The sequence below is a fragment of the Neolamprologus brichardi genome, chromosome 4 (assembly GCF_056152115.1).
Source record: "Neolamprologus brichardi isolate AB-2024 chromosome 4, ASM5615211v1, whole genome shotgun sequence".
In the NCBI taxonomy this organism is placed as follows: domain Eukaryota; kingdom Metazoa; phylum Chordata; class Actinopteri; order Cichliformes; family Cichlidae; genus Neolamprologus; species Neolamprologus brichardi.
The window spans coordinates 693,242-720,623 of NC_142107.1; the positions used below are offsets into that span (position 1 = coordinate 693,242).

The window sequence follows — 27,382 nt, forward strand, 5'->3', positions numbered from 1 at the left end:
ATTTATTTCAGTAATTCGACTTAAAAGGTTAAACTAATATAATTGTTATAGTTTTGATGGTTATGGCTTACAGCTTATGAAATCCCCAAATTCAAAAGCTCAGAAAATTACTTGAAATCAATAAAACAAGAATTTTAAATAGAGAAATGTCGGACCTCTGAAAAGTATAATCATGCATATGTTTGGGTCACTTTTGCATGAATTACTGTCTCAGTACGGCGTGGCATGGATGCTCTCAGCCCGTGGCACTGCTGACGTGTTATGTGAGCAGCCTTCAGCTCATTGTTCTCTTGGCAATGCGCCATAAATTCTCTGTGGGGTTCAGATTAGACTGGCCAATAAGCACCGTAATCCCATGGTCATTGAACCAGGTTTTGTTACTTCTGGCAGTGTGGGCAGGTGCCAAGTCCTGCTGGGAAATGAAGTCAGCATCTTCATAAAGCTCGTCTGCAGAAGGAAGCATGAAGTGCTCCAAAATGTCCGGGTAGATGGCTGCGTTTACTCTGGATTTAAAAGCACACTATCACTCACTATGTGTTAATAAACCTCTCTGCATTGAATCATACTTGTTATTAATTTCTGGCTCTCTTCCGTAGCATGTCTTGTATCCTGTCACCCCAACCGGTCGCAGCAGAGTTTTTCCTTCCCACTGTCCACAAAGTGCTTGCTCATAGGCGGTCATATGATTGTTGGGTTTTTCTCTGTATGTATTATTGTAGGGTCTTTCTTACAATATAAAGTGCCATGAGGCGACTGTTGTGATTTGGCGCTATATAAATAAAACTCAATTGAATTGAATTGGATCAGCATCAGCAGATGACATGACTTCCCAAATCAGCACAGACTGTGGAAACTTCACGCTGGACTTCAAGCATCTTGGACTGCGTACCTTTCCATTCTTCCTCCAGACTCTGGAATCTTGGTTTCCAAATGAGGTGCAAAATTTGCTCTCATCAGAAAAGAGGACTTTGGACCAGTGAGCAACAGACCAGTTCTTTTTTTTTTCTTTAAGACGTTTCTGACATTGTTTGCTGTTCAGGAGTTGCTTGACAAGAGGAATATGACATTTGAAGCCCATGTCCAGGATCTGTCTGTGTGTGGCTGCTCTTGATGCACTGATGTCCAACTTCTTTTGCAGTTACCGTTTGAGGTTTCCTCCTTATGGAGGCTGTCAGTGATGGTTTTCTGCACAACTGTCATGTCAGCAGCCTTCCCCATGATTGTGACTCCTACTGAACCAGACTGAGAGACCATTTAAAGGCTCGTGAACCATTTGCACCATTTGCAGGTTATTAGATTAATTAGCTGATTAGAGAGTGACACTTTGAGCCTAAAATATTGAACCTTTACACAATATTCACATTTTCTGACCTTTTGAATTTGGGGTTTCCGTAAGCTGTAAATCATAACCCTCAAAATTATAACAAATAAAGGCTTGAAATATCTCGCTATGCATGTAATGCATCTATATGATATATGACAGTTTCACCTCTTAAGTTGAATTACTGAAATTAATGATTTTTGCACGGTATTCTAATTTTTCGAGTTTCACCTGTACCAGCCTAAGTTTGTCTAACATGATCGTTTTCTTTTTTGTTTGTTTTTTTCGTGCACGCGCGAGAAGGGGGGGCGCGAATATTTTTCTTGTAAAACAAAGGGGGGCGTAGCGAAAAAAGATTGGGAACCACTAACATAAGCCCATGCCTCTGTCCCAATTCAGGGTCTGCACGCTTGAAGTACACTACGCGTACTGTCATATGTCTCCCTAACCACTTCCGGGAACTAGGGCGTATGTGAACCACGTGACGATCCCTCGCCTCGATTCCTCGACGGGAGCGAATGATGGTGGACCGTGGACCGTTTGCATGACAACGTGGCGGTAAGAAGCCAATAAGAACTTACCTTGAAACGTTTCCCTCCCGCCCCGCCTCCATACTTTGACGAACTTTTTATTGGTTAGAATTTTCTTTAAGGCACTGATGATTGGATAGCTGTGTATCTAAACCCGCCCAATTGCCATTGTTATTTAAAGGTAGCGTTTGCCAACGCGGACTGTTTCTGGAGTGACCCTACCTGTATATTGTAAAAAGTGGCGCAACAAAGCTGGTGAGTTCATCTTTTTCTTGCATGTAAAAAGTGATGTGTGGTGTATGACAGAGCTTTTGTGTATTTATTCTATCAGCACTTTAAAAATGAATTTCAATGTTAAGAGAGCGAGAAAGTGATTATGGATACTTTTACCTCATGATGACATGAATCGTTTACTGTGATTTGACGCTGCGGATACCAGATTTTTCTTCTTTCATCAGTGTCAATAATGCATTGTTGCTCCTGAACTATTTAGCTTGCAGACGACTTTTAAAGCAAATAAATAAACAAGAATGACCAGCTCAGAAAAAATGCTGGGAAAAGACTGAAGAACTCAAATTGTATGTCAGTGTGTGTGTGTGTGTGTGTGTGTGTGTGTGTGTATAATATATAAATGTTGACTTTGCCATCTGCTTCAAATTTTTGGTAACTCATGCTAGTCCTGGCCCTCCTTAAGTGGAAAGATACTTCAAAAACAATCTTCTGAATGCTTCAGGTTGAGAGCTCTGTAGTTGGCTTTTATCCTGGTTAATTCAATTGGCAGTGAAGTTGGCAGTGAGCTGCCACAGTACTGTTAGCTGTTGTGTTTTATTCTTTGAGTAGTGTACATGTGTTTTGTAATAGTGTATTGTGTGTTATACTTTGTGCTGTGTTCTCTCATATGGTCTGTGCTCTCCATGTGAATTTGACTTTTTGTCTTCTCTTCACCCCCTGAAGTCAGTTATGATGCTGCTGAATTCATTAGCATCGCTCTACTTCCTGGCCACTGTTGCCTTTGCTGTGCCTGCTCAGGAGAAGCGCATCCATCACCAGCCTGATCTGAGTGACCACGCCCATGATGATGCTCACAGTTTCCAGTATGACCATGAGGCCTTCCTGGGTAAAGAAGAGGCCAAGACCTTTGACCAGCTGACTCCTGAGGAGAGCAAAGATAGATTAGCGTAAGTTGGACATACTATCACAGATTTTCTAAACTATCCAGTTCTGCCTCAGGGGCGGCTCTAAAGAAATCTTATTCTGATTTCCATGGTGTGGCGAAAAATAAAAGCCATTTCTTCACACATATGCATGTGTTAAATTCCCTAATATGTATTACATATATTACATGGTAAAATACATCAAATGCAGTAAGCATACACATGTTTCGTATAAAACATGTGTATGCTTACTTAGTCTGTAACTTTCTTAATGGCTTTAGACCAAATAATGAAACATTTCAGTTACATGAAAAAATAGAATTTTGACTTTATGTACTGTATAAATAAACATGTAACCAATACGTATAAAATTCAGAAAGCTACACAATATGAGGTGGATACAAGTCTAAGTTTTACACTCACATTCACCTAAATATACACAAAATGTCAGAAATCTGCACTGTCATGAACAAATGGATGATTTTTCACCAGAAATTTAAACCTAATTTTTCATAATTTATTGACTTTAAATTTATATTGAATGTAAATTGCAGCTAGGCTCTAAGGCATAAAACTAGACTGATACTAATGTGTTAATCTAACTGGAGCTTTCGATTCTGTGTAATAATGAATGAATGACAAACTTATAGCTGTTCTGTCTAAGTATGCACCATTTCAGAATTTTTACCATTCGATGAAAGTACCTTGAGACGATTAAAGCACGTGCCTCTAGTCAAAATGTAATTCTCATTTCAAAAAACAGTTACAGAATCTCTAATACTGTATCTAATATCTAATATGTTACAGTCCATGACAAAGTGGCTACAATAATTTGGTTGAATCTAATAAAGAAGCATGAAGCTTGCATGTTTTCTTTATGCCTCCATGGGTACTCCAGCTTCCTCTCACAGTCGAAAGACGTCAGTGTTTATAATCCAGTGTTATTTGAATTTTGTCATGGGTGTAACATACTGTATTGGTGAATGTAGCCTGTGGTCTAAAGCATTTCAGCACTTAGTAAGACTCATTACCCAGTTCAGACTAGAATTTCACATACTCCACATTGACTAGAGCCCAAATAGGACAGTTGGATATAAAAAATTAGCATTTGATACAACAGTCTGGACACTAGACATAATCATGACTTGAAACTTCTCCGTCTCCCTTCACAGGAAGATAGTGGACCGTATTGACACTGACAAGGATGGCTACATCAGCCACGGAGAGCTGCATTATTGGATCAAACACAGACAGAGGAGGTACATCGAGGAAAATGTTAACAAACACTGGAAGGACTACGACAAGAACCAAGATGACAAGATAAGCTGGGAGGAGTATAAAAACACCACCTATGGCTACTATCTGGGTGTGTGTGAAACCCTAATAGTTCAATTTTTATTCTTTTCCTTTTTTCCCTATTTGATCAAATTTCCATAATCTCCTTTTCTGCCTGTTCCGCTTTTTGCTTTATGGCATGGAATTTGATTTTAGTATCACCATAATAGTGGAAAATAAATATTTTAATTACAGTAGAGACTAACATTGATTTCTGTAAACGGCACAGTGGGTGAGGGGCACAGTATTATTTAGCAAGTGGAAATGCAAATGGTTCAAATTTCCAGAGTTAGGATTATTCCATTGCAAATTCCATCCAAAGCCCAATCACTCGATCACTGATTGTTTTCTCTCAAAGTGAAGATTTGCTTGTGTTTCCTAAAGTTTCTTAAAGTAGAGGCAGAGCCTTCAGCTATGAGACCTCTCTACTATACAACTAGCTCTAAGTATTTACTGGATACAGACACTCTGTGCTTAGAACAGGATTCAGACTTTTGACAAAGCTTATAGTTGATGACCCTGAACCATCCCATAGTTCCCTGTTCTAAACTTAATCTGGATCTCAATCTGTGATGCTGGGAAACATGTCACCCCTTTTCACTTCCTTTGTGTTATACACCACTACTGCTTGTCATTAAATTTGGCCTTTTCTGTCCCATAGTTTGAGTTTTGTGTGCTTTACAACTTTCTCATCTGTTTCTCTTTAACCAAGTGCCAGTGGATTGTCCACACCCAAAAGACAATGATGTGCTGAAAATGAATCTTTTCTTTTCTTAGGAGAGGATTTTGATGATATTGATGACAAGGAGACTTATAAGTCCATGCTCAAAAGAGATGAAAGGCGCTTTAAGACGGCTGACCGAGACAGTGATGGCATTGCCACACGTGAGGAGTTCACTGCCTTCCTTCACCCTGAGGAGTTTGATTACATGAAAGATTTGGTAATTCAGGTAAAGCCTACTACTGATTACCGGGATATAAATGTAAATGGGGCAAATTGTGTCTATCACTGGATTTTTAATTGTGAAAACTGAATGATATTCTTATGCAGGAAACTGTGGAGGACATTGATAAGAATGGGGACGGGAAGATCAACTTAGAAGAATACATCGGTAGGTTACTTACTTGACTATTTGAGCAGCTACTCTCTGCACTGGAGGCTGTCAGTCCTAAATGTGTGTATTATTCTTGTTTCACAGGTGATATGTACACAGCCGAGGATGGGGAAAGTGAGCCTGACTGGGTCCAGACAGAGAAGAAACATTTCTCGGAGATCAGGGATACCAATAAGGTAAAAGATCCTTAGTTCTTCAAAATGAAACAGATTTTTTTCATTAAGAAAAATAATACCTATAAACACAGCCCCAAAAAAATGGTCACATTACTTACATTGAGATAATTGTTGATGTGAATTGGCGCTATATAGATAAAATGGAACAGGCAATGGCCAAATTGCTATAACCACTAGCATTTTCCAAGGTTTTTGGGTTGGTCCAACTTTAAGAAGCTGCTACTCCTGGTAGCAGATTCTCAGTGCCACTTAGGAGGTTTTAGACTGTTACGGTTACCCTTAAATGTTCTCTCTGTGTTTAGGATGGGTACCTGGATGCTGACGAAGTAGGACAGTGGGTTTTGCCTGGAGAGGTTGACCATGCTGACAATGAAGCCAAACATTTGATCCACGAGACAGACACTGACAAGGTAGACTAATCATTGTTTAAATTCTAAATTCTTTTAATTCTGGTGGCTTTTTTTCTGGCTTTATTTTGACATTAAAAACCAGAGCAATTACGTTTATTTACCAGTTCATTTTTCCAACAATGTAGGTGTAGCCGATGAAAATACAGCACTTTATTTGGTCCGTCATGAAAAATAGTGGCAGCTGCCAAACATATTTCCATGTAAACAATAGCATTGTGCAAAATTCTTGAGCCCCTTCTTATTTCCGTGTATTTTGTTTTCCAAGACTTTCTTGTACATGTTAAAGGTGGTGTTGAATGGGGCAATCGTGGCTCAAGAGTTGGGAGTTTGCCTTGTAATCGGAAGGTTGCTGGTTCGAGCCCTGGCTCGGACAATCTCGGTCGTTGTGTCCTTGGGCAAGACACTTCACCTACCGCCTACTGGTTGGCCAGAAGGGCCGATGGCGCGATATGGCAGCCTCGCTTCTGTCAGTCTGCCCCAGGGCAGCTGTGGCTACAACTGTAGCTTGCTTTCACCGGTGTGTGAATGGGTGGATGACTGGGTGTGTAAAGCGCTTTGGGGGGACTAGTAAAAGTGCTATACAAATACAGGCCATTTACCATTTGAACAATACTTCTTCAGGCTTCCTGAAGGTCTTTCAAAGTTTGTCTTTAAAAATGATCAGGTACAAAGACTGGGATTAAAATGATTGAAAAAGCAGAAAATGTCCAGAGTTTTCGGAGAATTTTGTGTTTGATTGTTAACACTAACCTATGATTCAGTAAAGCATAAAAAAAGCATCTAACTCAAGGGGTGAACCAGTGTTGTGTATCTTCACATAACAGACAAACTAATAACCAATTTTAAATCGTGTCTTTAAGTACTTTCACATTTCTTTAGTTGAATCTATGAAAGATTTCAACATGATAAAACACATTAACAGAAAAAATATTTTTGCCCCAACAAGGTGATATGCCAAAAACTTGTGTGTCTTGAAAAAATGTATTTAACAATTTTAGGAAATTGGACAAAATGAAGATAAAAGAAATGTCAGGCTCAAAAATCATCAACAGCAGATGAAAGTCAAGAAATAGAAAAAAACAAGCAAAGACTTGACGAAACAGGACCTGAGAGATGCATCTGGCCCTTTAGTTGATCCCTTTACTGTTTGCTCTGAAGCCTACTCAGAAACAGTATCAGTGGAAAGGTGATTGTCAAAAGCTGTCCTTAAGGAAGAGAAACAGGGGAAACCAAAGTAGTATAATTAAAAGCTAGTGGCAATTCAATTTATTTATACAGAGCCAAATCACAACAACAGTCGCCTCAAGTCACTATATAATCAACAACCAACCCCCTATGAGCAAGCACTTTGGCGACAGTGGGAAGGAAAAACTCCCTTTTAACAGAAAGAAACCTCCGGCAGAACCAGGCTCAGGGAGGGGCGGGGCCATCTGCTGCGACCGGTTGGGGAGAGAGAAGGAAGACAGAATAAAAGACATACTGTGGAAGAGAGCCAACAACAGGTCTGAATGATGAACCCAAATTTGAAATGATTGATTCAGGGTGTTGTCAGTATGTATGGAGGAGATCAAGAGAGAGGTAAAACAGTGAATAGCCATCTGTAAAACACAGCTGATAGTCTGTTATGGTTTCAGAATGAATATGAGCCAGTGGTGTTAATAATCTTGTCAAACTTGGTGAAATAATGAACAGTCAAGTTTTGATCTGCCATGCATTCTGGAAAGTGTGATGGCAACAGCTTCATTTTCCAGCATGACAGCGATCACAAACACAGTGCATACCTGAATAGAAAAAACACACAATGGAGGCCTATCAGTATTAGTGGACTGGCCTCCCCAGAGCCCAGACATTAACATTAAAGAAGCAGTGTAGGATTGTCTTGATAGAGAACACAACATCAAAAGAAGAAGTTTGGAATCTCCTTCAGGAAGCCTTTAATCACTGCTTAAAGAAATGACAAGAAAACTTGCCTGAGAGTGTTAAGTTTCTTTTGAAGAATAAATGACTTGCAGACTAGAACTGTACAGTCTGTTTTTACCTGTATATGCTGTACAGAGTGTTTTTGTATGCTACCCTAACCCTTGTACAGGGTGTATCGAAAAGCTATAGATTTTTGAAAGTAATGGATTTAGAAGCTTGAACTAAATTTTAAAATTCATAGTTACACATGATGTTTTAGATACAAATCAGTTTTATTTATAAGGCACCAAATGACAACAAGAGTTGGAATTTATTTTAAACAGTAAAGACCCTACAATAATACAATGCAAAAGTTACAATGTTCACAAGTACTCAGTGCGTCCCCATTAGTGTCCCCTTGGGAAGACCATATGATAGTCTTACTCGTGTCATACTTTTGCAGGCATGTCTGGAGTCATTGTTACTCCTATGCTACCTACTGGCAACCATGTGATACCCTCAAACCCCCTCTTTCTAACAGTACATATTACAATCATTACTGGTGAACGTTTGTGCAATTCAAGCACTTTGAAGTTGGTTTAATTCTTTTTGGTCATTTCCATGTATTTTGAATTTTTAAATAAATTGCTGCACCTGTTTCCCTTTACTTTTTCCTAGCAAAATATAAAGAATGAGCGGTGGCTCAAGACCTTTGTACATTACTGTAATAAGTATAAGAGTTCCAGCATTTTGGAGAGTTTGGTCAACACAGCACTAACTTAAAATCACTTGTCTTTGAAATAATTGTGTTAATCTTGGATTAATTATTAACAAGCTTCTTTCTGTCTCTTGCTTTCTTCATTACTCCTTCTTTTCCTTCTCTCACTCAAACTACTAAATCAATGAAACCAATGGATGGAATCTGGTGACCAAACAACAGGATGAGAGAATAACCAAGAAGGAGATTCTAGCCAACTGGAACATGTTTGTGGGCAGTCAGGCTACCAATTATGGTGAAGACTTAACGAAGAAGCACGATGAACTTTGATGAAAATGTAGTTATGGGGATATCAGAATAGGCGTGGGACTTGGGTCTGGATTATGCTGTTTTAGTTGTATAATCAATAATGTTCTTATAACAAGCAGCATGAAAGCATGTCAAAATTTGCTATCAAATGTTTGTCTGAGTGTGTGGATGGGAGGGTGTGGGAGAGATTAAAGTCTTCTTTTTCTACAATTGTACTTATTATTCTTTAGTCACATTATGATTTAAATTATTACAAATATAATTGTCAGTGTTGTTCTCGAATTGTGTAAGAGATGTTGCTGGTTTCTGCCTTTTTTGTGATTAAGTTTAAAGTTGCAGTGTGTAAAGGTAGAATGTTCGCCCCATGTTTGGGGGTTGGGGGTTCAAATCCACCGAATGGCTACCCTGAAGTACCCCTGAGCAAGGTACCGTCCCTACACACTGCTCCCCAGGGGTTGGAATTTTGTGAATTTTAAAAAGATCTTTGAGATTCCATAATGTCGCTACCAATTCTACACAGCAGTGAAAAGAAATAACGTGCAGGATATGCTTTGCTAAAACTAAAATGTATTATTTGGGAACAGATGAGGTGATGCTTGTTTTGTATTAGTTTTTAATGTGTGTTGATTTGCAACATGAATTCGCATCCTTTGCCTTAATACTGAAAAAAAAAAAAAACAAAACACAGGAACAGAGCGCTGCACAGTGAAGTTTCAAACTGAGCCTCCACGGATATCTGGAAATGGTAATGTATCTCTCTGTACTGTAACATAATTATAACAATGTTCAAACAATCATATCTAATGAAGCGCTTGGTCAGTACACATTGTAAAATTATTAGCCTACAAACATAATTTATTCTAAAGTAAAGATTTTACTGTTAGACTCCATAAGAATATAAAGTATTCAGTTTAATTCAAATTGCGTCAAGCATCCTTCTACTTTGCTCATCAGGATGGCCGTCTGAGTCTACCTGAGATACTTGACAAGATGGACTTCATCAAGACCAGTACAATGACCGACTATGGAGGGATGAGGGTGGATGACCGTGATGAACTGTGACTTCAGTTTGGTCCCATATACAAATGTTTTACACAAAAATCTATGACTTGTGAATATTTTCTTATCTGAATTGATTCATCCTATACAAAATTAAAACACACAAGGCCACACTTATATCTTACAAAACTGACTCATCTTTAAACTGAGGTACACATGTTTATTAGTAATACATTTTTATTCATAATTCAATTCTTTAAATTTTGTATACATTTTCTGAGCTACAGTGAGTGTTACAAGAAACTACTGATTGAGTTTCATCTACTTTTTAGCAGCAGCAGGGCATACTTCTCTCTTACTGCTTTCTCCACTTCACCCGAGGAAAGCGTGGGAAGTGGGGGTGTGGTACTGTGGTACTATGGAGACTGCAGGTTTGGACACAGCCCAGTTGACTGATTCACTAACATACATACAGTTACAAAAATGTCAAGAAAGCATGTTTCAAAGTAAGAACATTACTGTGCATATCTAAGTGAATGAGGCCCGATGTGAAGATCTCCATCATGAACAGTGAAGCAGCTCAAATTTAAGCAACAACAGATCTGCTTAGAACAGGACTTCATGCATGTTTAGAGCACCCACTCAAGTTTGTCAGACAATGCATTGGATTGTAAATTTCATCTATGATATGAACACAATAAAAACATTGAGACATTGCTTTATTTATAACTAAACTTACCTGTAGTCCATAAAAGCTGAAAAAAATTTAAATACACTGGTACTTGTACATTTCTGCTCTGACTACTCAAAGCACTTTTCCTACAACACACACACTTTCATACAGCATATTTATGCACATCCTTACACTCGGCTATGCATCAGGAGCAATTTGGAGATCAAAGACAATAAAATATGTGAACCACTAACCTGATTAGTTCACAACCTGTGGTGCCTCCTGAGCACAAAATAAATCAAACCAAATAATAATAGTATGGATTTAAGCCTTAAATGCTGATTTTATTTAAAGGAAATTGTTGACATTAATCTGTAAGAAACATTTGGATGGCAGTTTCAGCAAATCTGTGTTGTACAGTCAGTGGAAGCATTTTCCAGCAAAATAAAAATACATTCAGGAGGAAATGCTGTCAAACAAAAAGTCATATAAGACATTATAAAGTAAGTTAGAAAGTTACACAATGAGCACCACTGTGGAGTCTTCGGTCACCTCACGCTTGCATCACTGGACGAGCCTCTTTGGCCGTGAGGTCAATCCCAGAACCTGCAAAGCCGGTTCCACCCTTTCAAAACACAAAGGACCACAGTACAGTTAAAGAGAGAAAAAGTCTCTGCTCCTCAAAAATCAGCTTTCAAACAGCAAACCACGTTTTCTGTGTCTACCAGGCTGCAGCATGACACCTCTGATTTCTGAGTGACAGCAACAGAATTCATAACATTGGGATGAGTGTTCAAAAATAAACATTTGAAATCCTTTTTTTTTTTTTTTAAAAAAAGTTATAATTATTTTTCACATACCCTCTGCAGTGGAATAATGTCTTTTTCAGAAAGTTTGTCTCCCGTCAGAGGATCAGTCATGTCCTTTCTGATCAACTTCTCCACACACTCCTGCGTCACCACAGCGCCCCTGAACACAGGACACACGTCACATAGGGCTGTGCGATATGACCAAAATCCCATATCCCGATATAAGACATCTATCATCCCGATAACGATATAAATCACAAACATTTTACATTTTCTTAAAGTTCTGTGAATCTCGGGCAGCTCGACTTGCGTAAAGTGTTTCCAGCTGTGCGTCGTGTACCTGGAGTCGAGTGTTTTAACCGATGCATGAAACTATACATTTTTAGACATAAGTTGTAACGGCCGCTTATTACACTTAGTATTTATTACACAGCCTGTTCTAACGTTTGAGTCTAAGGTTTATTTTTTAGCACCTGACGGCTCTTTTTTTGCTTCTCATCTGTAAATACTCTGTCTACTCTTTCACGTGATTCAGTTTATTTTGAAAAGTCTCAATAGGATCTTGAGCTTTATTCTGAAAGGTTTATGTGGAAAATAAACAAGCGGACACGCAATGGTTTTACCGTCGTTGTTGCTAACGACAACACATAAAAACAGGCGCTTGTCCGTCCGTAGTGTGGTTATATTAAATTAAGAAATGAATGAATATAGCCACTACAGTGACCATCAAAACAGTGAAAAAATATTGCCGTAAACAGTTTATTTTGCGACACCACGAAACAAACGATAGTGTAAAATAAACCGATAGATGTTTTTATATCGTCATCCGATATATATTGTTATATCGAACAGCCCTAATGTTACATATCCCCTCACACTCCAGAGAACATTGGACCCCATTTACTAACATTAGGGTGGAAATGATTTTATCCTGTGCAAAACATACATTTGTGTTCAAAATTTCTGTCTGATTTATGAAAGACGCCTAGCAGCTGATTCTGTTGTAACTCGGAATCGTTTGTAACCAGCAGCTATGTGAAAACTCCACACAATTTGCACACTGCCCTGCCCACATTTCTTGATATAAAGAAACATGTTGACAATGTTGTAGGAGAGAAGCCTGACTGTAGAAAATGGAATAACAGGAACCCGAGGTTTAAGGAGAAAGAAGTACAGACGCACGGTCTGTCATGGTCAAGAGAGAGCTGAGCGTTAAAACCAAAGTGTTCAATGATCCCCCAGACAAGCAGATTTATGAAAGACCCTTATAGACGAGGCACCGAGGTTGCTGAGGACAGGTGGGACTGGGCTTACTGGTATTAATTTGTAGTAGTAAAAGTAATTTTAAAGACTTGTGCTCTAATTCTCAAGACAGCCAGGCTGTCATTTGTTGGTATGCATGGTCAGAGGGACTTCTAAATTTGTTCATAAACAAATACAGGTGGCACTCACGATGGTCGAAGAACAGCACAGGGAACACTGTTGCCCAAGACGTCTTTGGTCACTGTACATATGTACCTGTCCTGGAAAGAAATGACAAAATTATACAGCCTCAAGACAAAGTGAAGTTACCAGACTGATTACTCATAGAATTTTCATCTAAGACACAAAACAACTCGACTTAACCAATAACACACACAACTGTTAAAAGGAGCTGCCATAGAGAAAGCTAACATCTTCCTGTGTGAAACTTCTAATTCAAATTCTGACTACACCTGCTTTGTTTATTCTTCAATTTAAATAACTTGTGTTCACAGCTACAAAGAAGCGTGTAATGTAACAGCTACCAAGTCTGAGGGCTTGCACATATGAGATAAAATTTCTGATGCTCTAAGCCTGACAATCTATTTCTGTGTGCTGAGTAAACCGACCTGGCGGGTGAGCAGGGCAACTCGATCCAGACTTGGGTCCAAGGGGGTGAAACGCACTGTGATAAGCTCATTCATCTTAATGGGTTTTCCAGACATTGGACATAACACAGTCTTGCTCTGACAGATGTTAGAGATGGACAGAAAAGTGCAGCCATTACAAAATTATGCCATTACATTTTTAATAACTACTTCCCATAAATACTCAAATTTAGCAGTAAATATATTTGAGTAAGTGTAGTCACTAAGCTGTAGGAACTGATCCACATGATCATGATGTCAGGTCAACCTGACATTGGCCTTTGAAAGAGGGTTAACATCAAAAAGAGGAACGCAGAGTAAACATTCATACACTAAAACACTGACTAATAAAGTAAACAGGTAAACCTGGCAAACACACACAAATCTGGCCCACTTGTGCTCCAAGGTCTATTACACCAGCATTTTTAAGTAATTTCATGGTGGGTATTTAACAAAAAGGTGTTCCTGTTTCTCTTTCACCAGTCTGTTAAAAAAACAAACAAAAAAACCCAGCATACAGTGTAGCTCAACTCCTTCCTCGGCATGAAAAACATCATCAGTCACTCACTGGTTTCTTGAGAGCAGTGGGCTTGGCCTCTGGTGTCAGTGAGGGAATCCAAAAACTGGGCAGGCTCTGGCTGGAACTTGCAGCTGTGGCAGCACTGGATAATTCTCCAGGGCTGCTCTGTGTCCCGTCCTTCTCACTTCCAATGTTCTTACCTGAAAAAAAGAAAAAAGCAGTTTTGACAGAATTGTATTCATTATAAAAAATGTCTTAAAAATAGTTTGGGTGCATTAAATCAACACAAGTGACGACAGCAGCAGCCATAGCGCAGAGTCTGTGGGGTAGAGTCTGAGCTTTGGCTCCCTCTTGTGGCCAACATCGTAAGGTATATTTTGACAGCCATGCACGCACCAGATGTGAAGGGGTTGATAGGTTTAGATACAATGCTGTTCTCCTTTGTTTTAAACCTCTCCACTCTCTCTCGCTCTTCTGACTTGGACTCAAGTTGGTTGCTGCTCCTCTGCGCCTGCTTCTGTTTCTCGTACGCCTGAAGAAATCAAGGAAGAAAGCCAAGCACTCACAGTTCTAGACAAGTAAGAGTTCTAGACAAGTAAGAGGCCATTATTTCTTAGAGAAAGCTCTTTCATATGTGTTGGCTGCAGAGTAGATTTTATGTTGTTTGTTTCATTGTTTACAGGAGTGACTATGAAGCAAGTTCAACATATCCAAGCTCTGTTTGGATTAGCTGGCTTTGCAAAGCCTAAAAACCCAGTCGCAATGGCGCTCATCAACCTTCTTTTTTAAGTGCGCTCTTTCAGGGTCTGTGTGCACTTGTATAAAAAGTCATTTAACTTTTGTCCTGCACAAAATGCATCAACAGTTAATATTTTAAATAGAGTTTTTTATGCTATGTGCTGTGTAACATGTACAGCTGAACATTAGAGCTCTGAAACTTTAAACTTTAAAATTTACTCATTGTCTTCTGGTCTGATGTGGAAATCACCTTATTGCCAAAGTCAAATTCAACTTTCTACTTAGTATTTTTGGTATTAAATATCAAACAAGCTCTGTTAATTCTGTCTAATCAAAAATATCAAACATTTTCTACATCACCAAATGAATACATGTAGATTCCAGTGACAAATAGCATACAGCTCGGTCTACATGGCTTTCTTCTTCAGTGTTAGTTACCCCGATGATTAAGCATTGATTCATAAAACAACCCCATGGTGTTTAGCTGTGGACGTGACTGTCCAAGCACCTGTAAGGAGTTAAGAACAGTTAAGTGAGTTACTTACTTTCATCTTTTTGGCAATCTGTGTCTTTTGGTGAAGAATATATTCAAGAATGGCCTGTTTTTCATAGAGGTATCCATCTGGACTGGTCACACAAACAGAAACATGACAGTGTCACACATATGCTAACATTAGATCGTATGCTTTAATGTGTGTGTGTTTATTAGAGATTATTATCATTACTCATAGTTCAATTAAATACGATTAATAACTAATTAAAAATATATACAGCTTGGGAGCTCAGGTCTATTTGTCAGAAACTGTAGAATGCTGTGGCACAGAACTTGACCACTAGGTGAAGTCTCCTGACCTGTAATAAGATGGAGTTGGTGTGTGTTTGCTGATCACTTGCAAGACTGCACAACTGCCAAACAAGCATGATGCCATATCTGTTTGACCTGGCTAACTGTGGTAACTGGTTGATACCAAGGCTTCCTGGATTAGACGGACTAATTTCATTTAAATTACAAAGGAAAAATCTTACAGTCTGATGTCTACAGTGAAAGAATCTGGTTGTTTTTTTATGCTGTGGAGTCATTCTGCTGACGATGGTTTGGATTCATTTGTCCTATTATAAGAATAGGTCACTTGCAGTAAAGCCTTATTCACAAAAATACTACTCACATCCGGTGCACAAACCCACCATTTCAAATGCTTTTGTTATTTGTTTTTGACATTGTTGACATGTTTTAAACCTGCCACTATTGTGTTGCTTTTTGAGAACTTTTAGCCAAATTCACTTTGTTATATTTATTTAAGTTCATTTTAACTGACTTCCTGTTTTAAAAGGTCTGGCAGTAATCAGGCCTGGTGTCACTAGGAGGGGAAATTACTTTTCCACGTAAGGCCAGGCTGGCTCGGAGAGACACCCCCCCTCCATGATGAATGAAATCATTTAAAAGTTGAAGTTATTAATATGTTAATATCAACTCTGGAGCTCCACAGGATTGCAAACACAGTTGTATAAACGACTCCCCCTACAGAACTGTCACAGCAGCTCCTCCTGTTCTATTGCAAGTAGTTCACAATTTGCTCTGTAGCTAATAAAAAAAGCCGTGCAGAGTGTTGTTGTTAAATCAGTTCAGAACATTACACACATCCTGTACTATGTCACTGACACAGCCTCTTGCCTGTAGCTATCCATAAATATAATTTAGAATTCGTCTCCACCAAGAAACCACCTGATCACTCTGCTCCTCTCTGTTGTTGCTAGAGGTCTATAAAAACCCAACACCTAAAGACTACAGAACCACGTGACGTAAAAGAACTGAATTCATTAAAGAAACTGCGTAGTATGATCTAAGGTTCATTATAAATAAATTCATGAATGTATTCATTTATTAAGGCTGTTGAGAGTTTATATAAAATGAAAATTTCCTTCCACATTTTTATATGTGCAATAATTCCGATAAAGGAATATCACTCTATTCAAAATTCTACTGTAATTATTCAGTTAGTGATGAACTGATCCCCTGTGTGCAGGTGTTTGTGTGTTGGAGTAAAAAACATACGTGACAACAGGATCCCGACAGGGCTGCAGGGACAGGCAGCAGCAGTCAAAGTCTTTGACTGCATCTCTGCCAAGTCGAACACTTTGTGTCCCGTAACCAGAGGCCGCTGAGCAGGATCAGAGTTAGATAATGACAAATCATGTTCTCCTTCTGATCGGGCTAATCTGAGAGAACAAAGACAAGAACTCGCAGCACTGAGGATGTCTTACCTGTATCCTTCTTCTTCTCGTGGTATGTGTAGACAGCTCCAGCTGTGCAGTTCTTTCCATGGCGAGTCATTGTCCTTCGGGTTTTTTCTAATTTAAATGACAAAATTCATAATTTGTCTCATATTTGGGAAATTATTTTGTTACAGCTGATGATATGAGCAGATATATCTAACATTAGCTGTTATGCTAACATTAGCTGTTATTTCAAACTTCGAAAACATACTGCCAAACCAAACGATTGAAAAGAGGGCAACAGGTAAAAAGAAACAAAAAGGCCAGTTGGGACTAAAAAAGTTTTACAAGCAAATTATTATTACCAGATCCGCTTAACAATCTTTTCTTAACGCAGACGACAGCCACACGCTCTTCTTCGTCGTTGTATTTTCTTTTGTTCTTCTTCTCCACGTCACTCGAACACTGGTGAGTGACCAGAAAACCACCCAAAAATTACACCAGCGCCGCCAGATGGAATGGAGTGGAATAGAATTTCTCAAGAAACAAAAATAACACACACACAGACAGACACACTAAGGAAACCCCTCATATGCTTTCAATCAAATTTGTCTGTCTTAGAATTGTGTTAATGTTCTTTTGTACTACAGCAAGTAAAAAAAGAACAAATTTAACTTCAATTTAAGTAGGCTCTTGATCCTCTGCTATCTTTCTCATATATCTGGTTAAGCTCTCAGTCATCCAGGTCTAAGGAGTCTGATATTGAACAATCTTGGTGTTTTTCTTTACTTGTTTTTATGGAGATTTCCCTCAAAACAATGATTAATCACTAATCACTTAATAACTATTGATAGACTGGTCTAATAAGTGGCCTTGTTGAGAACTATGCATAGCTTGTCCCAAGGGCGTAGATTTGGCATGGACGGAAGGGACATGTCCCCACCAATATCCAGCGATTATTGAATTGTCCCCAACAATAATTTGATCTCTTTGAGTAAAGAAAAACAAACCCGATAGTAAGAAAAAAAAAAGATCTGTCAGCGTCTCATTCACCCAGTGGTGCAGAAAGAGTTAAATTACGTTCTCTACTGGAGTTCTACCTCATGTGACAAATATGGCCAATGTGATTGGCTGTGCCTTTCAGGGAGCTCTGTTCAGTTTTAGCAGCACCAAGCCTGCGCTGCGAGGAGGAGAGGAGGATGGCAGTAAAAAGGAAGAGCCTGGATATAAAAAAGTATTTTGGAAACTAACTGCACAACATGCAGCACTATTAGTTCTCAGTCTCCCAGAGTAGCATTTCTAATTTTGATTGAAACTGTCAGAGAAAACGGCAGCCTCGAGCAAGCCAGGATATTAGTTTACAGAGGCTGTTAAAATTATATGTCTAACGTTAAAATGGTGGTGACACAATAATTTCATCCTACTGGCACTGACATATTCATAGGGTTAATTTTTGAGACAAAATGTCATGAGGTAGTCATGATTTTGCAAGTATTCCAAAAAACACAAAGCTCAGAGAGTAATGGTGACACAAGATCACAGGTGAAATTGGATGATGACCTGTTGGTTCATGACTGTATTTGAAGCACATGTGTGACTGCATGTATGTGGAATGTCTCACTGTTATTCATCAGGTGACAGAGGCAGCTCTGCCATGTTGTAGCTCGGACAGAGGTGAAGATGCGAGGTCACAGGTGACTGACTGATGATTTGGTGCTATAGATTAACTAGTATTTATTATCATGACAACTGTTAGGCTGCTGATGTAAATTGATTCATTAGTGTATATTTGACAAAGAATCTGAATTGACACGTCTCACTTTTTATATGGAACGAATCAGTGTGTTATTTTATCAGGTGGCAATATGTCCTAGTGCAGTCAGAGGGGAAGAGCCAGGGCCAAAGGTGAGGCACATCAAGCACAGAATAATAATTTTAATCTGAGGATAAAACGCAGGTACTGAGGCTAAAAGAAGCTTCAGTGCTCTCAGAAGACCAAAAACATGGCTAAGGTTAACAATGACTCAAATGAGTTTAAACAATGCTGCTGTATGTCCACCAGCAGAGACTGGACAGTATAGATGTAAAACAAATGTGCCAGCAGTTTATCTCAGCTAACGAGAGGAGCAGGCATGTGATTGGCTGCTTCACATAGTGGACATTGAGTTGTTGTGTGGGAAACCAGTAGCTGTAACAGTAGTTCATGTTTAGAATAGAAAATCTCAGCTCACTGACTTGATCGGGGCAATAGTGCCTAAAATGTTGCATAATTTTGCTGAGAGATCTTTTACTTTGTGGTAATCTTAGATGAGTAGTTTTATGGACAAAAACCAGTGTTCCCTTGGTGCTAATGTATCAGAGATGTTGGTGTACTATAACTGAAGTAATGTTGTTAAGCCCTTCAAGTCATATTCTTTTATTGTCATGACTGTATTTGAAGCTATTTTTATTTTTGTATGATACCTGATTTATATGGAATATGGCTGAAGTAAACTAAAGCCTAAAATACTTAGTCAGTCAGTTGTTTAATAGTAATTTAACATTATATAATTCACATATAAAACTATGAATTGTAATTTTAAATGCTTTAAAAGCATGTAGAATAACATATGTAGGCAAGTATAATTCTCCTTTTTTTTTTTTATTATCAAGAAGCAAAGACAAAAGGGAAAAAAAAGAAACAGGGCAGGGTTCGGTGGTTGAATCCCCACCAATGCCACAACCAAATCTACACCCTTGGCTTGTCCTTATTTCACCAAACACGGTTACCAAGATGTGGCGATAGATAATAAAAAAAAGCCACTAGGTGTCACTATGGATGTGGGTGTCAGACTGTTTCAAAACCTCAATCCAAGTCCTGCACAGCTGCTTAGAAAAGCCTGGCTTTGCCCATCCCTACTCGTGTGTTACTTCCATCATTAAGGATTTTTTTTAAATTTCCATCAATTAGTGTCCATTACTCAGTTTTTGCCATTAACTTCAAGCACTCCACTGTAAAATTATCAGATGGTCCTCTCTACTGGTCCTCTAGAATTTCCCCCATCCTTTTTCAACATCATATTTTATATCTATATAATATATCTATGCAACAAAAAAACAACAACCTCTCTGTTACCTTTACACAGTTCTTTTTTCTTTTTTGTGTTTAATTTGATATGTACAGTTGATTAAATATGTAGTGAAAAAATAATGTTATCCATTTATGGACTTTTCTCTACATGATGTAGAGTTGTTGTTAATATTATAATGCTGTGCTGCCCAACACAGTTAAAACGTGTATTCTCCCCACATGGGCCATATCTATGTCCCTTCTCATGTTTAGGGCACTTACATTTTTTTTAGTTTCTTCTGCACACTAAAGCTGCACATCCATAATTTTAGCACGTGTCACCACTGAAAAGAAGGAGCCTATCTGGAAAGCTCAAAAATCTTATTTTAACTTTGTCTGGAATACAGACTTTGAAAGTCCAAAAGGACAGACAAACTATTAACTCAGTTTTCAAGTAAGCAAAAAGTTCTAAACAAGAAAATACACTCTGGAAACCATCTGAAATAAAACTGAATAAATAAGGTAATGTTACCAGTACCTGATGTAATATCACACTCACCTTGAACCCATCCGTCACACCTTACCACTGTGTTGTTGTCCTCAAAAGTGACCTACACCGGCCTCACATCTTCAAATATTTCTCAGTTACTCCTGACTTCTGCATGCACACAGTTTCGCTCTTGGCACCTGACCACCTGCTTTCTCTAGATCTACAAGGACACAGTGCAACTACTCCTGACCTTCTCTATACTTCTTCAACACTCAAAGCAAATATTGCATCTGTAGAGTTCTTTCTTTGCATGAACTGCTGCTCACTCGTCATCAGCTCTATTCGTAATCAAGCTTCAACTTTAACTTTCTTTTAATTTGGGGTAGCTGTAGCTCGGGTGTAGAGCAGGTCACCTACGAATCAGAAGCTTGGTGTGATCCCAGTCTGCTCCAGGATGCGTGCCAAAAATTCTAACACAAAGTTGCTCTCTGATGCAGCCACCGGAGTATGAATGTGTGTGAATGTGAATGAGGCAAGTTGTGTAAAGTGCTTTGAGTGCTCAAATAGAGTAGAAAAGTGCTATATATGAACCAGTCCATTTACCATCTAACATGCTATTAGTAAATTTCCATCTCACAGAATTTTAGCTAGTTGTACATTGGACTTAAATGATAAGAGTCCAACATATCTCTATATCTATCTTGTGAATTCCTTTTTTGCAATGTTTTTGTAGTATATTGTTTTGTCTGTGCTGTTCTCTTCTGGGCTTCATTTCCTGCTATGAGTCTGAAAAAAAATTTCTTCTCTTTACTTGGTCTCCTCTAGTGCGACCATCCTGGTTTCTTTATATTAGAGGTCGTCACTCTCCTCTTCATTTTGTTTAGCCAAATGCTATGCAAGGTGAACAAAACCACATACCACTTGATGATGGGATGAATCCCCACTTGACTCTATGGCCTCCAGATCTTATGACAACCTGTGACCACAGGGGTGCTTCTTCATATATAAAATCACTTAAAAGAGAACACACACACACACACACACGTTCTAACTTTTATTGCTATTAAAGAACACTCCTTTTAATTAGACTCTAATAGACTCTAATTGTTAAATTGAGGTTACTGACGCATCACACAGATGAAATTAGAACTTGATTTTTAGCCCATAGTTTCTGTGTTTTGTTGCCTGGATAATAACTTAAATGAAAAACTACATATGTGTTTTCATGCATGTGTTTCTATATTAACCTACTAAGACCTGAACTCTTTCATGGCATGCATTTTTAATTTCCCTTTGCTATTTGGGCTGATTGGGACCTGAATGTAAAAACAAAGAATGATCTTTTACCTGATGTTGCTCTACAAGCAACATATGAGGACATTATTTTTTAAATTTCGATAGAGCAGTGGCAATATAATGTCCTCGTAAGAGATATCAGGCCCTTATAGAGCAAAATTTAGTATTGTGGTCTGGACAACCCAAAATGTGATGTCCACATATGAGGACCCCAGGTCCTAGGTTAAAGCAATGGCGACAGGGAATAGGTAGCTCAAGGACATTCAATAAAAATCAGGTATAATTATAGAATTATGAAAACAGTGTGAAATATGTAACGATTTACTTCTCCTTCACTATATGAAAATATTTTTCTTGGCAATACGAACAGCTGTACCTTGAATTTTTCAGTATGTAATCCAGCCACACATAAACCAGTGTAGTAAAATTTTTTTGTTTTTAGTAAAAGTTTTAGTAAAAGTCCAAAGCCTGCTGGTATTATGAAGTAGTGTTTCTCAGTTTTGCGGCTACTGCAGTAAAGAGTTTGTAAAGGCTGCAACAGAGTATTCTGAGGAAAAAAGTATGTGATTTAAAATACAGGGACAATTTTTGTTTATTGAGGATATCAGTAAGAGACTTATACTGCGTTAGTGATGGTGTTCCTCTCTCCTGGTGAGAAAATGATGTGCAGCAGCTGTAATGTCAGCAGTGCCTCTGTTTCCCTTATATGTCTTGTTTATTTCTGTCTGAACAGCATTTCCTGCCCATGTGATGGTGGATTTCCTGTTAACAATCCCTACACCCATTTCAAATAAAGCTCCAACTATAGTTGAAATGTTGCTGGTCTGAGAAAAAGAATCACTGGCTGCTATTTTAAGAAGAGAAGAACATGTTTAAATGAATTTTATCACTATGCTGCAATCAGGCACTTTCCGGAAAGCACAGACTTTCTTTTGCATTGACTGCCTCCGTTGTTCAGTTTCTGTGTGGAAACTAATCTATAAACAAAAATCAAAGTATACTTTTGAGATAATGTAACATTAACACACAAAAAACCAATAATAAACAAACAGAAAATGAATCATGATAAGCATAATCGAGGAAGAGGCCCATCTTCTTGCAAAGATAACTCCGAGGCCCACTCCACATTGAAGTTCATACCAGAAAAGCCACCAGACCATATAAGGTCAGACATATCCAGGTTGTTTGGTTAATGCAGTGATGCAGTTTAAAGTTAATGATGTGATGACGAATGCTACAGCAGATCACGAGTGGGATTAGATCCCCTTTGTAAACAACCGTCTCCCTCCCAGACACCCCACCCAGAAGATATCAAAGCCACTTTTCTGTATCTACTGTCTTTGAACATGAGCCCATCATCATCATCATCATCATCATCATCCTTTCAGCACCCTGCCCTCTAGTTCACCAACAATTCCCATATTAACTCCAGCTACACATACAAGAAAACAGACTTTAACCTTTGCTGATTACCATAATGTTAAAATTGTATTTGAACAATGAGGTTTGAGTAAATTCATTTATGTTAATAAAATTCAAACCATTTAGCCACATAATGGTGTTTTACACTGCACCTTAAAAACCTTACAGTACTGACTGTATCCTTGTTGTTTGCTTCCAGCAGTTCTTGTAATTAGGTGTTACACTTCATTTTGGGCAGTGCTTAATGATAATGATACTTGTAGTGATAATTTCTTTTGGGATCAATAAAGTATTCTGATAGTAATGGTTACCTTGAATAATTTCAATAAATGACCGATGAAAGCTGTTCATTGACCTCAGTGAATCGTTAATCCAGTTAGACACAGCTTTTCTTTGTGAGCTGGTGCATGTTACAGATAGTAATCTTTGCTCTTAGCTGACAGGAATCAGAGCCCGATGGTGTATTCTTTGATGTTTTTTGCTCATCACAAATGATTCCATCTGCTAACAACAACAAAGTCACCATCAAAGTTGGTGTGCTCTGGCTTTCCTGTATCTAAAGGATTTTCTACATGTTGGTCCTCGTGATAGGCTGATTAGATAATTGAATAAATAAACAGGCATGTGCCTTTTCCTAAGAAATTGTATGTTTGCACAGCAATGCATATACATCACAGTTAGGACCCAACAGAAACTTACAGTGACATATCAGTGAAACTTTAAATACATATACTATATACTAGAGTAAGCTAGATATAGTATATGTATTTATTCAGATTTATTTTAGAAGCCAGCACAAGAATTATTTACCATGACCTGTTCATCCCCTTTAGAACTCTACTTACAGCCATTAAAACATCAGCGTCTTTTGATCTCACTTTCTCATTAGCCCCCTCCCTCTGGTCGGTTGTTTGTGGTTAATTTCCTGTCACAGAGGAAGTGCCTCACCCAGCTGCCTGGCTCTTTATTGGCTCAAGCTCTGATGAACAGTGATTTTTGGGGGTGAGACAAAGTGACATGAGCACTCAGCCAGCACAGAAGATAGGCAGAGGGACTGGAATTTGGAGATTGAGACATGGGCACAAGAACTGGCTGAGGGGGTAGTGGTGCTTACAAAGTACTCATTCATACAGAGACAGATGAGTGCTGGACAGATTCACTGCAAGGGAGGAAATGGCTGCGTGTTGCAAGAGGTAAGTAAGCACAAAATGCAGACAAAGCAACTAAATGAGATTCAATAGAGCATGTTGGAAGAGCATATTCTCTGTTTTCTATTTTATCTTGTGTTTAAAGTGACTATTTACTGTAATTCTGAGTTCCATGTTTCCGATACAACTTACTGACAACATTTACTGTAATTACTGTTTTGACTGTAGTGTGCAGACTTGGCTTATTATTTTATATTTCAAAGCACTGAAGCACTTTCCTTATATGTTTTGGGGGATTTTGGCAGTTGTGACATTATTATTTATCAAGTTTTGCAGTTTAATCTCACCATTACAATCTCCTGAAGTCCTGCATGCGTTCTTGGTCTGGTCACTCCCAATCCTTGTACCAGTGTCTTGACACCAGTGACGCTGGACGGGTTTTGGGGGGGCTGTGCTAAAGACGGTTCATCATTCCTATTGCCCGTGTTTTCATAACTAGTATAATTCTCATTTTGTTGTTGTTTTTTCTTTAGAATTCCGTCACCGTGATAAGTACCTTCCTAAATAAAATAGACGCCAATCTTGGCGCAAACATTTTTCTGTCATGATCTTTGTATTGTTGTATGCTTACTTGGTCAAGTGGGAGCAACACACATATCACAAATAAATAGCACAAATCTTCACATACACAGACAATGTTCAATCCAAGGTGTTGTGTGGCACTCTGAGAAAACTGCTCAGAAATAGTGGTTGTGTCTCTTGTTCTCAGAAGATAATATATGTGGGAGATATAAATATACTGTATCATAATGACTTGTTTCACGGGGTATGAAAGATTTGGTGTAACGTCAACCCTAACCCAGTTAGAGAAAGTTCTCCACTGCCTGTCCAGTGGCACAGAGAGATTATCCATGATGAATAAAAGTATGTTTGTTGACCTTTCCACCACAGCTTCAAATGTGTATATTCATTTGATATCAAAAAACATTTAAAAAAAGATTTACAATTTTAAAAAAGGAAAAATCTGTCTAAGGATGTGGAAAGACTGAAGTGTTTCCTAAGAAATTATCTAAATGATATTTATATGACATTAAGAATCACGATAACAACAAATAAAAGACTCATCAAATCAAAATATTTTTATTCTGTGGGGATGATCACCTTTGATCAAAAGTAGCTCAATAAGCAAACACGTCACCACATTCTGATGCAAATGCTCTTCAGATTAACTTGTGTATGATAGTGCATGACATCTAGGGATGGGTATCGTTTAGGTTTTATCCGATACCAGTGCCAAACCGGTACTTTTGAAATGGTGCCGGTACTTAAACGGTGCTCAAACCGGTGCTTAAAGAATGGAGAACACAAAATTGGTCCAAAAACCTCTCATGTTCAGCTGTTTTTGTTTTTTTTAAACAATGTTAGCCTTTTCTGCAGCTATAGGGCATATATGGTATCACTCTGGGCTGGAAGCAGTGCTTAATCAATGGAAAAAACACAAACTTTGTCCAAAAACCTCTCATGTTTAGCTGTTTTCCACTTTTTCTTTGGTCATTTTAGCCTTTTTGGCCAGGGTGAAGGGAGTATCTGCCATCAAACAAGAAGACAGCTGCATGTAGCTATGATGATGTTTGCTAGTTCACCTTACATGCATTAATTTAATAACGTGGTTAGCTTACTCAATGCAAATTACACACGAACAACATTAAGCTACTCACGCAGAGAAGAACGGCTGCTGCTGCCATCATCATCCTTCATCACTTCTGCTACACTGGCAGGGCTAGGGGCCAGGACTCTACTCTTCGGGTTTTTGGGCGATGTTGCTAACTCCGGGTCCGATAACAGGCACCACACCACCAGACACCACAGGTCTCACAGCAAGCTATCAAATACGGCGCATTTCTCGGCTTTAAAAAAACAAAACACTATGCATCGCCAGGTGTGCATCGGATTTGAGGTGTTACCTCCTTTGACAGTATCACAGTATCACCTTAAAGCACTTGTTGCAGGCTGCTGAGTTTACATATTTTGCTGTGAAGTACAGCCAGACTTTTGACCGCTTCGCCTTGGGCGTTTTTAATCTGTAGCTCTGCTCTAAAAGAACGTACATACCTGGGCCCGCCTACTATCCCCGGAAACGTAAAATGATTGGCTAGAATCTAAAGTGTATCATTCCATACCAGTTGGTGGCGGTAATGCACCTTTCAGTTGTTTGCCAACCGCCAATACAAATGAAAGGAAGAAGAAAGTGTATCACAGCTCAGGAAAAAAAAAGCACCGAAATAAAGCACCGAAATGTGCGCTGCTTTTCGGTCTGGTTACTACCGTTTATGTGCCATCATGGCACCGGATACCGGTACCCATCCCTAATGACATCACATTTTTCCAGCAATATCATGTCACATCTGGAGAAGATCTTTACTGTTTTGTGTCCTAAATTGTATTATGTTCATACATAATACAATTTAGGACACAAATTAAGGACACAATTAATTAGATGATTAATATCATGAATCTAGAATTAGAGTCAGGTCAGACTACAATCCCACACCTTTTCCCAAATTTAGTGTGCATCCTAAACGTTTTAAGCACTTCTGTTTACTTTTGTCACAGAAGAGTTATGAGAAAGCCAAACTCTTATTTTTCTGGTGCCAATTTTGGTACTGCAGTGTAGCAGTGTGTGGATCCATAAAAACTCAAGGCAAAATCACACCAGAAAAGTCAAATACGGACATCTAGTGAAGTCATGTACAAATAGCATGTGAAGAACCGCACTAGTGCAAGCTAAATTCAAAAAACTGTGTGAATAGTATTGTGAAGATCGAAATGTACACTGAGATTAAAAATGAGTGCAGTCCATACTGTGAGTAACCTACTGAAGTAGAGTGATATTGAAAGATGTGAGTCCATGGCATATTACCCCCCTTCTTCATTCTGAATAAACAGATGCTTACAATCCCCATAGTAATCTCTTTAGCTTATATAGAACATCGTCATGGCTGGTATGGCAAATAGATTTAACTAACTCTATTGTAATATTACTCACCATAAAATGCCATAAAAAGCATTCTGTTCACCTGGATTAGCGTTTTCAGTGGGAGAAACGTTTCGTCGCTCATCAAAGAGACTTCTTCAGTCTCAGCTGACTGCAGGTTCATAAAGTACTTA

The 27,382-nt window shown here is 38.6% G+C and overlaps 2 protein-coding genes across 3 annotated transcripts; one reads left to right on the forward strand and one right to left on the reverse strand.

Moving 5' to 3' along the window:
* The first annotated feature begins 2,019 nt into the window (after positions 1-2,019).
* Positions 2,020-10,688, forward strand: rcn3 (reticulocalbin 3, EF-hand calcium binding domain). 2 transcript variants are annotated; one of them, XR_004844102.2, is made up of 9 exons: positions 2,020-2,106; positions 2,806-3,029; positions 4,178-4,371; positions 5,118-5,290; positions 5,392-5,452; positions 5,540-5,631; positions 5,934-6,041; positions 8,881-9,712; positions 9,922-10,688. XR_004844102.2 is itself a non-coding variant. In XM_006805025.2 (8 exons), exons 2-8 carry the CDS (start codon positions 2,812-2,814, stop codon positions 10,027-10,029), a joined length of 954 nt encoding a protein of 317 aa, XP_006805088.1. In that variant the 5' UTR covers positions 2,020-2,106; positions 2,806-2,811; the 3' UTR covers positions 10,030-10,688. The 2 variants fall into 2 exon arrangements, 1 of the variants encoding a protein (XP_006805088.1); XM_006805025.2 differs by lacking the exon at positions 8,881-9,712.
* nosip (nitric oxide synthase interacting protein) lies at positions 10,166-17,258 on the reverse strand. The gene is made up of 10 exons (XM_006805023.2): positions 17,175-17,258; positions 16,858-16,944; positions 16,649-16,754; positions 15,141-15,222; positions 14,254-14,389; positions 13,906-14,057; positions 13,320-13,436; positions 12,901-12,971; positions 11,500-11,608; positions 10,166-11,264 (listed from the first exon to the last, which is right to left on the reverse strand). Exons 2-10 carry the CDS (start codon positions 16,925-16,927, stop codon positions 11,193-11,195), a joined length of 915 nt encoding a protein of 304 aa, XP_006805086.1. The 5' UTR covers positions 16,928-16,944; positions 17,175-17,258; the 3' UTR covers positions 10,166-11,192.
* Between the last annotated feature and the right edge of the window lie 10,124 nt (positions 17,259-27,382).

What these genes read in the sequence shown, in the direction of transcription:
- nosip (XM_006805023.2), bottom strand. Translation starts at nt 16,927, where the DNA reads ATGACTCGCCATGGAAAGAACTGCACAGCTGGAGCTGTCTACACATAC. An exon ending in AGATTGCCAAAAAGATGAAA is followed by an intron (nt 14,390 to 15,140) that starts GTAAGTAACTCA and finishes TGATTTCTTCAG; the next exon opens with GCGTACGAGAAACAGAAGCA. An exon ending in TATCAACCCCTTCACATCTG is followed by an intron (nt 14,058 to 14,253) that starts GTGCGTGCATGG and finishes TCTTTTTTTCAG; the next exon opens with GTAAGAACATTGGAAGTGAG.
- rcn3 (XM_006805025.2), top strand. Translation starts at nt 2,812, where the DNA reads ATGATGCTGCTGAATTCATTAGCATCGCTCTACTTCCTGGCCACTGTT. An exon ending in CACCTATGGCTACTATCTGG is followed by an intron (nt 4,372 to 5,117) that starts GTGTGTGTGAAA and finishes TTCTTTTCTTAG; the next exon opens with GAGAGGATTTTGATGATATT. An exon ending in ACGAGACAGACACTGACAAG is followed by an intron (nt 6,042 to 9,921) that starts GTAGACTAATCA and finishes TTTGCTCATCAG; the next exon opens with GATGGCCGTCTGAGTCTACC.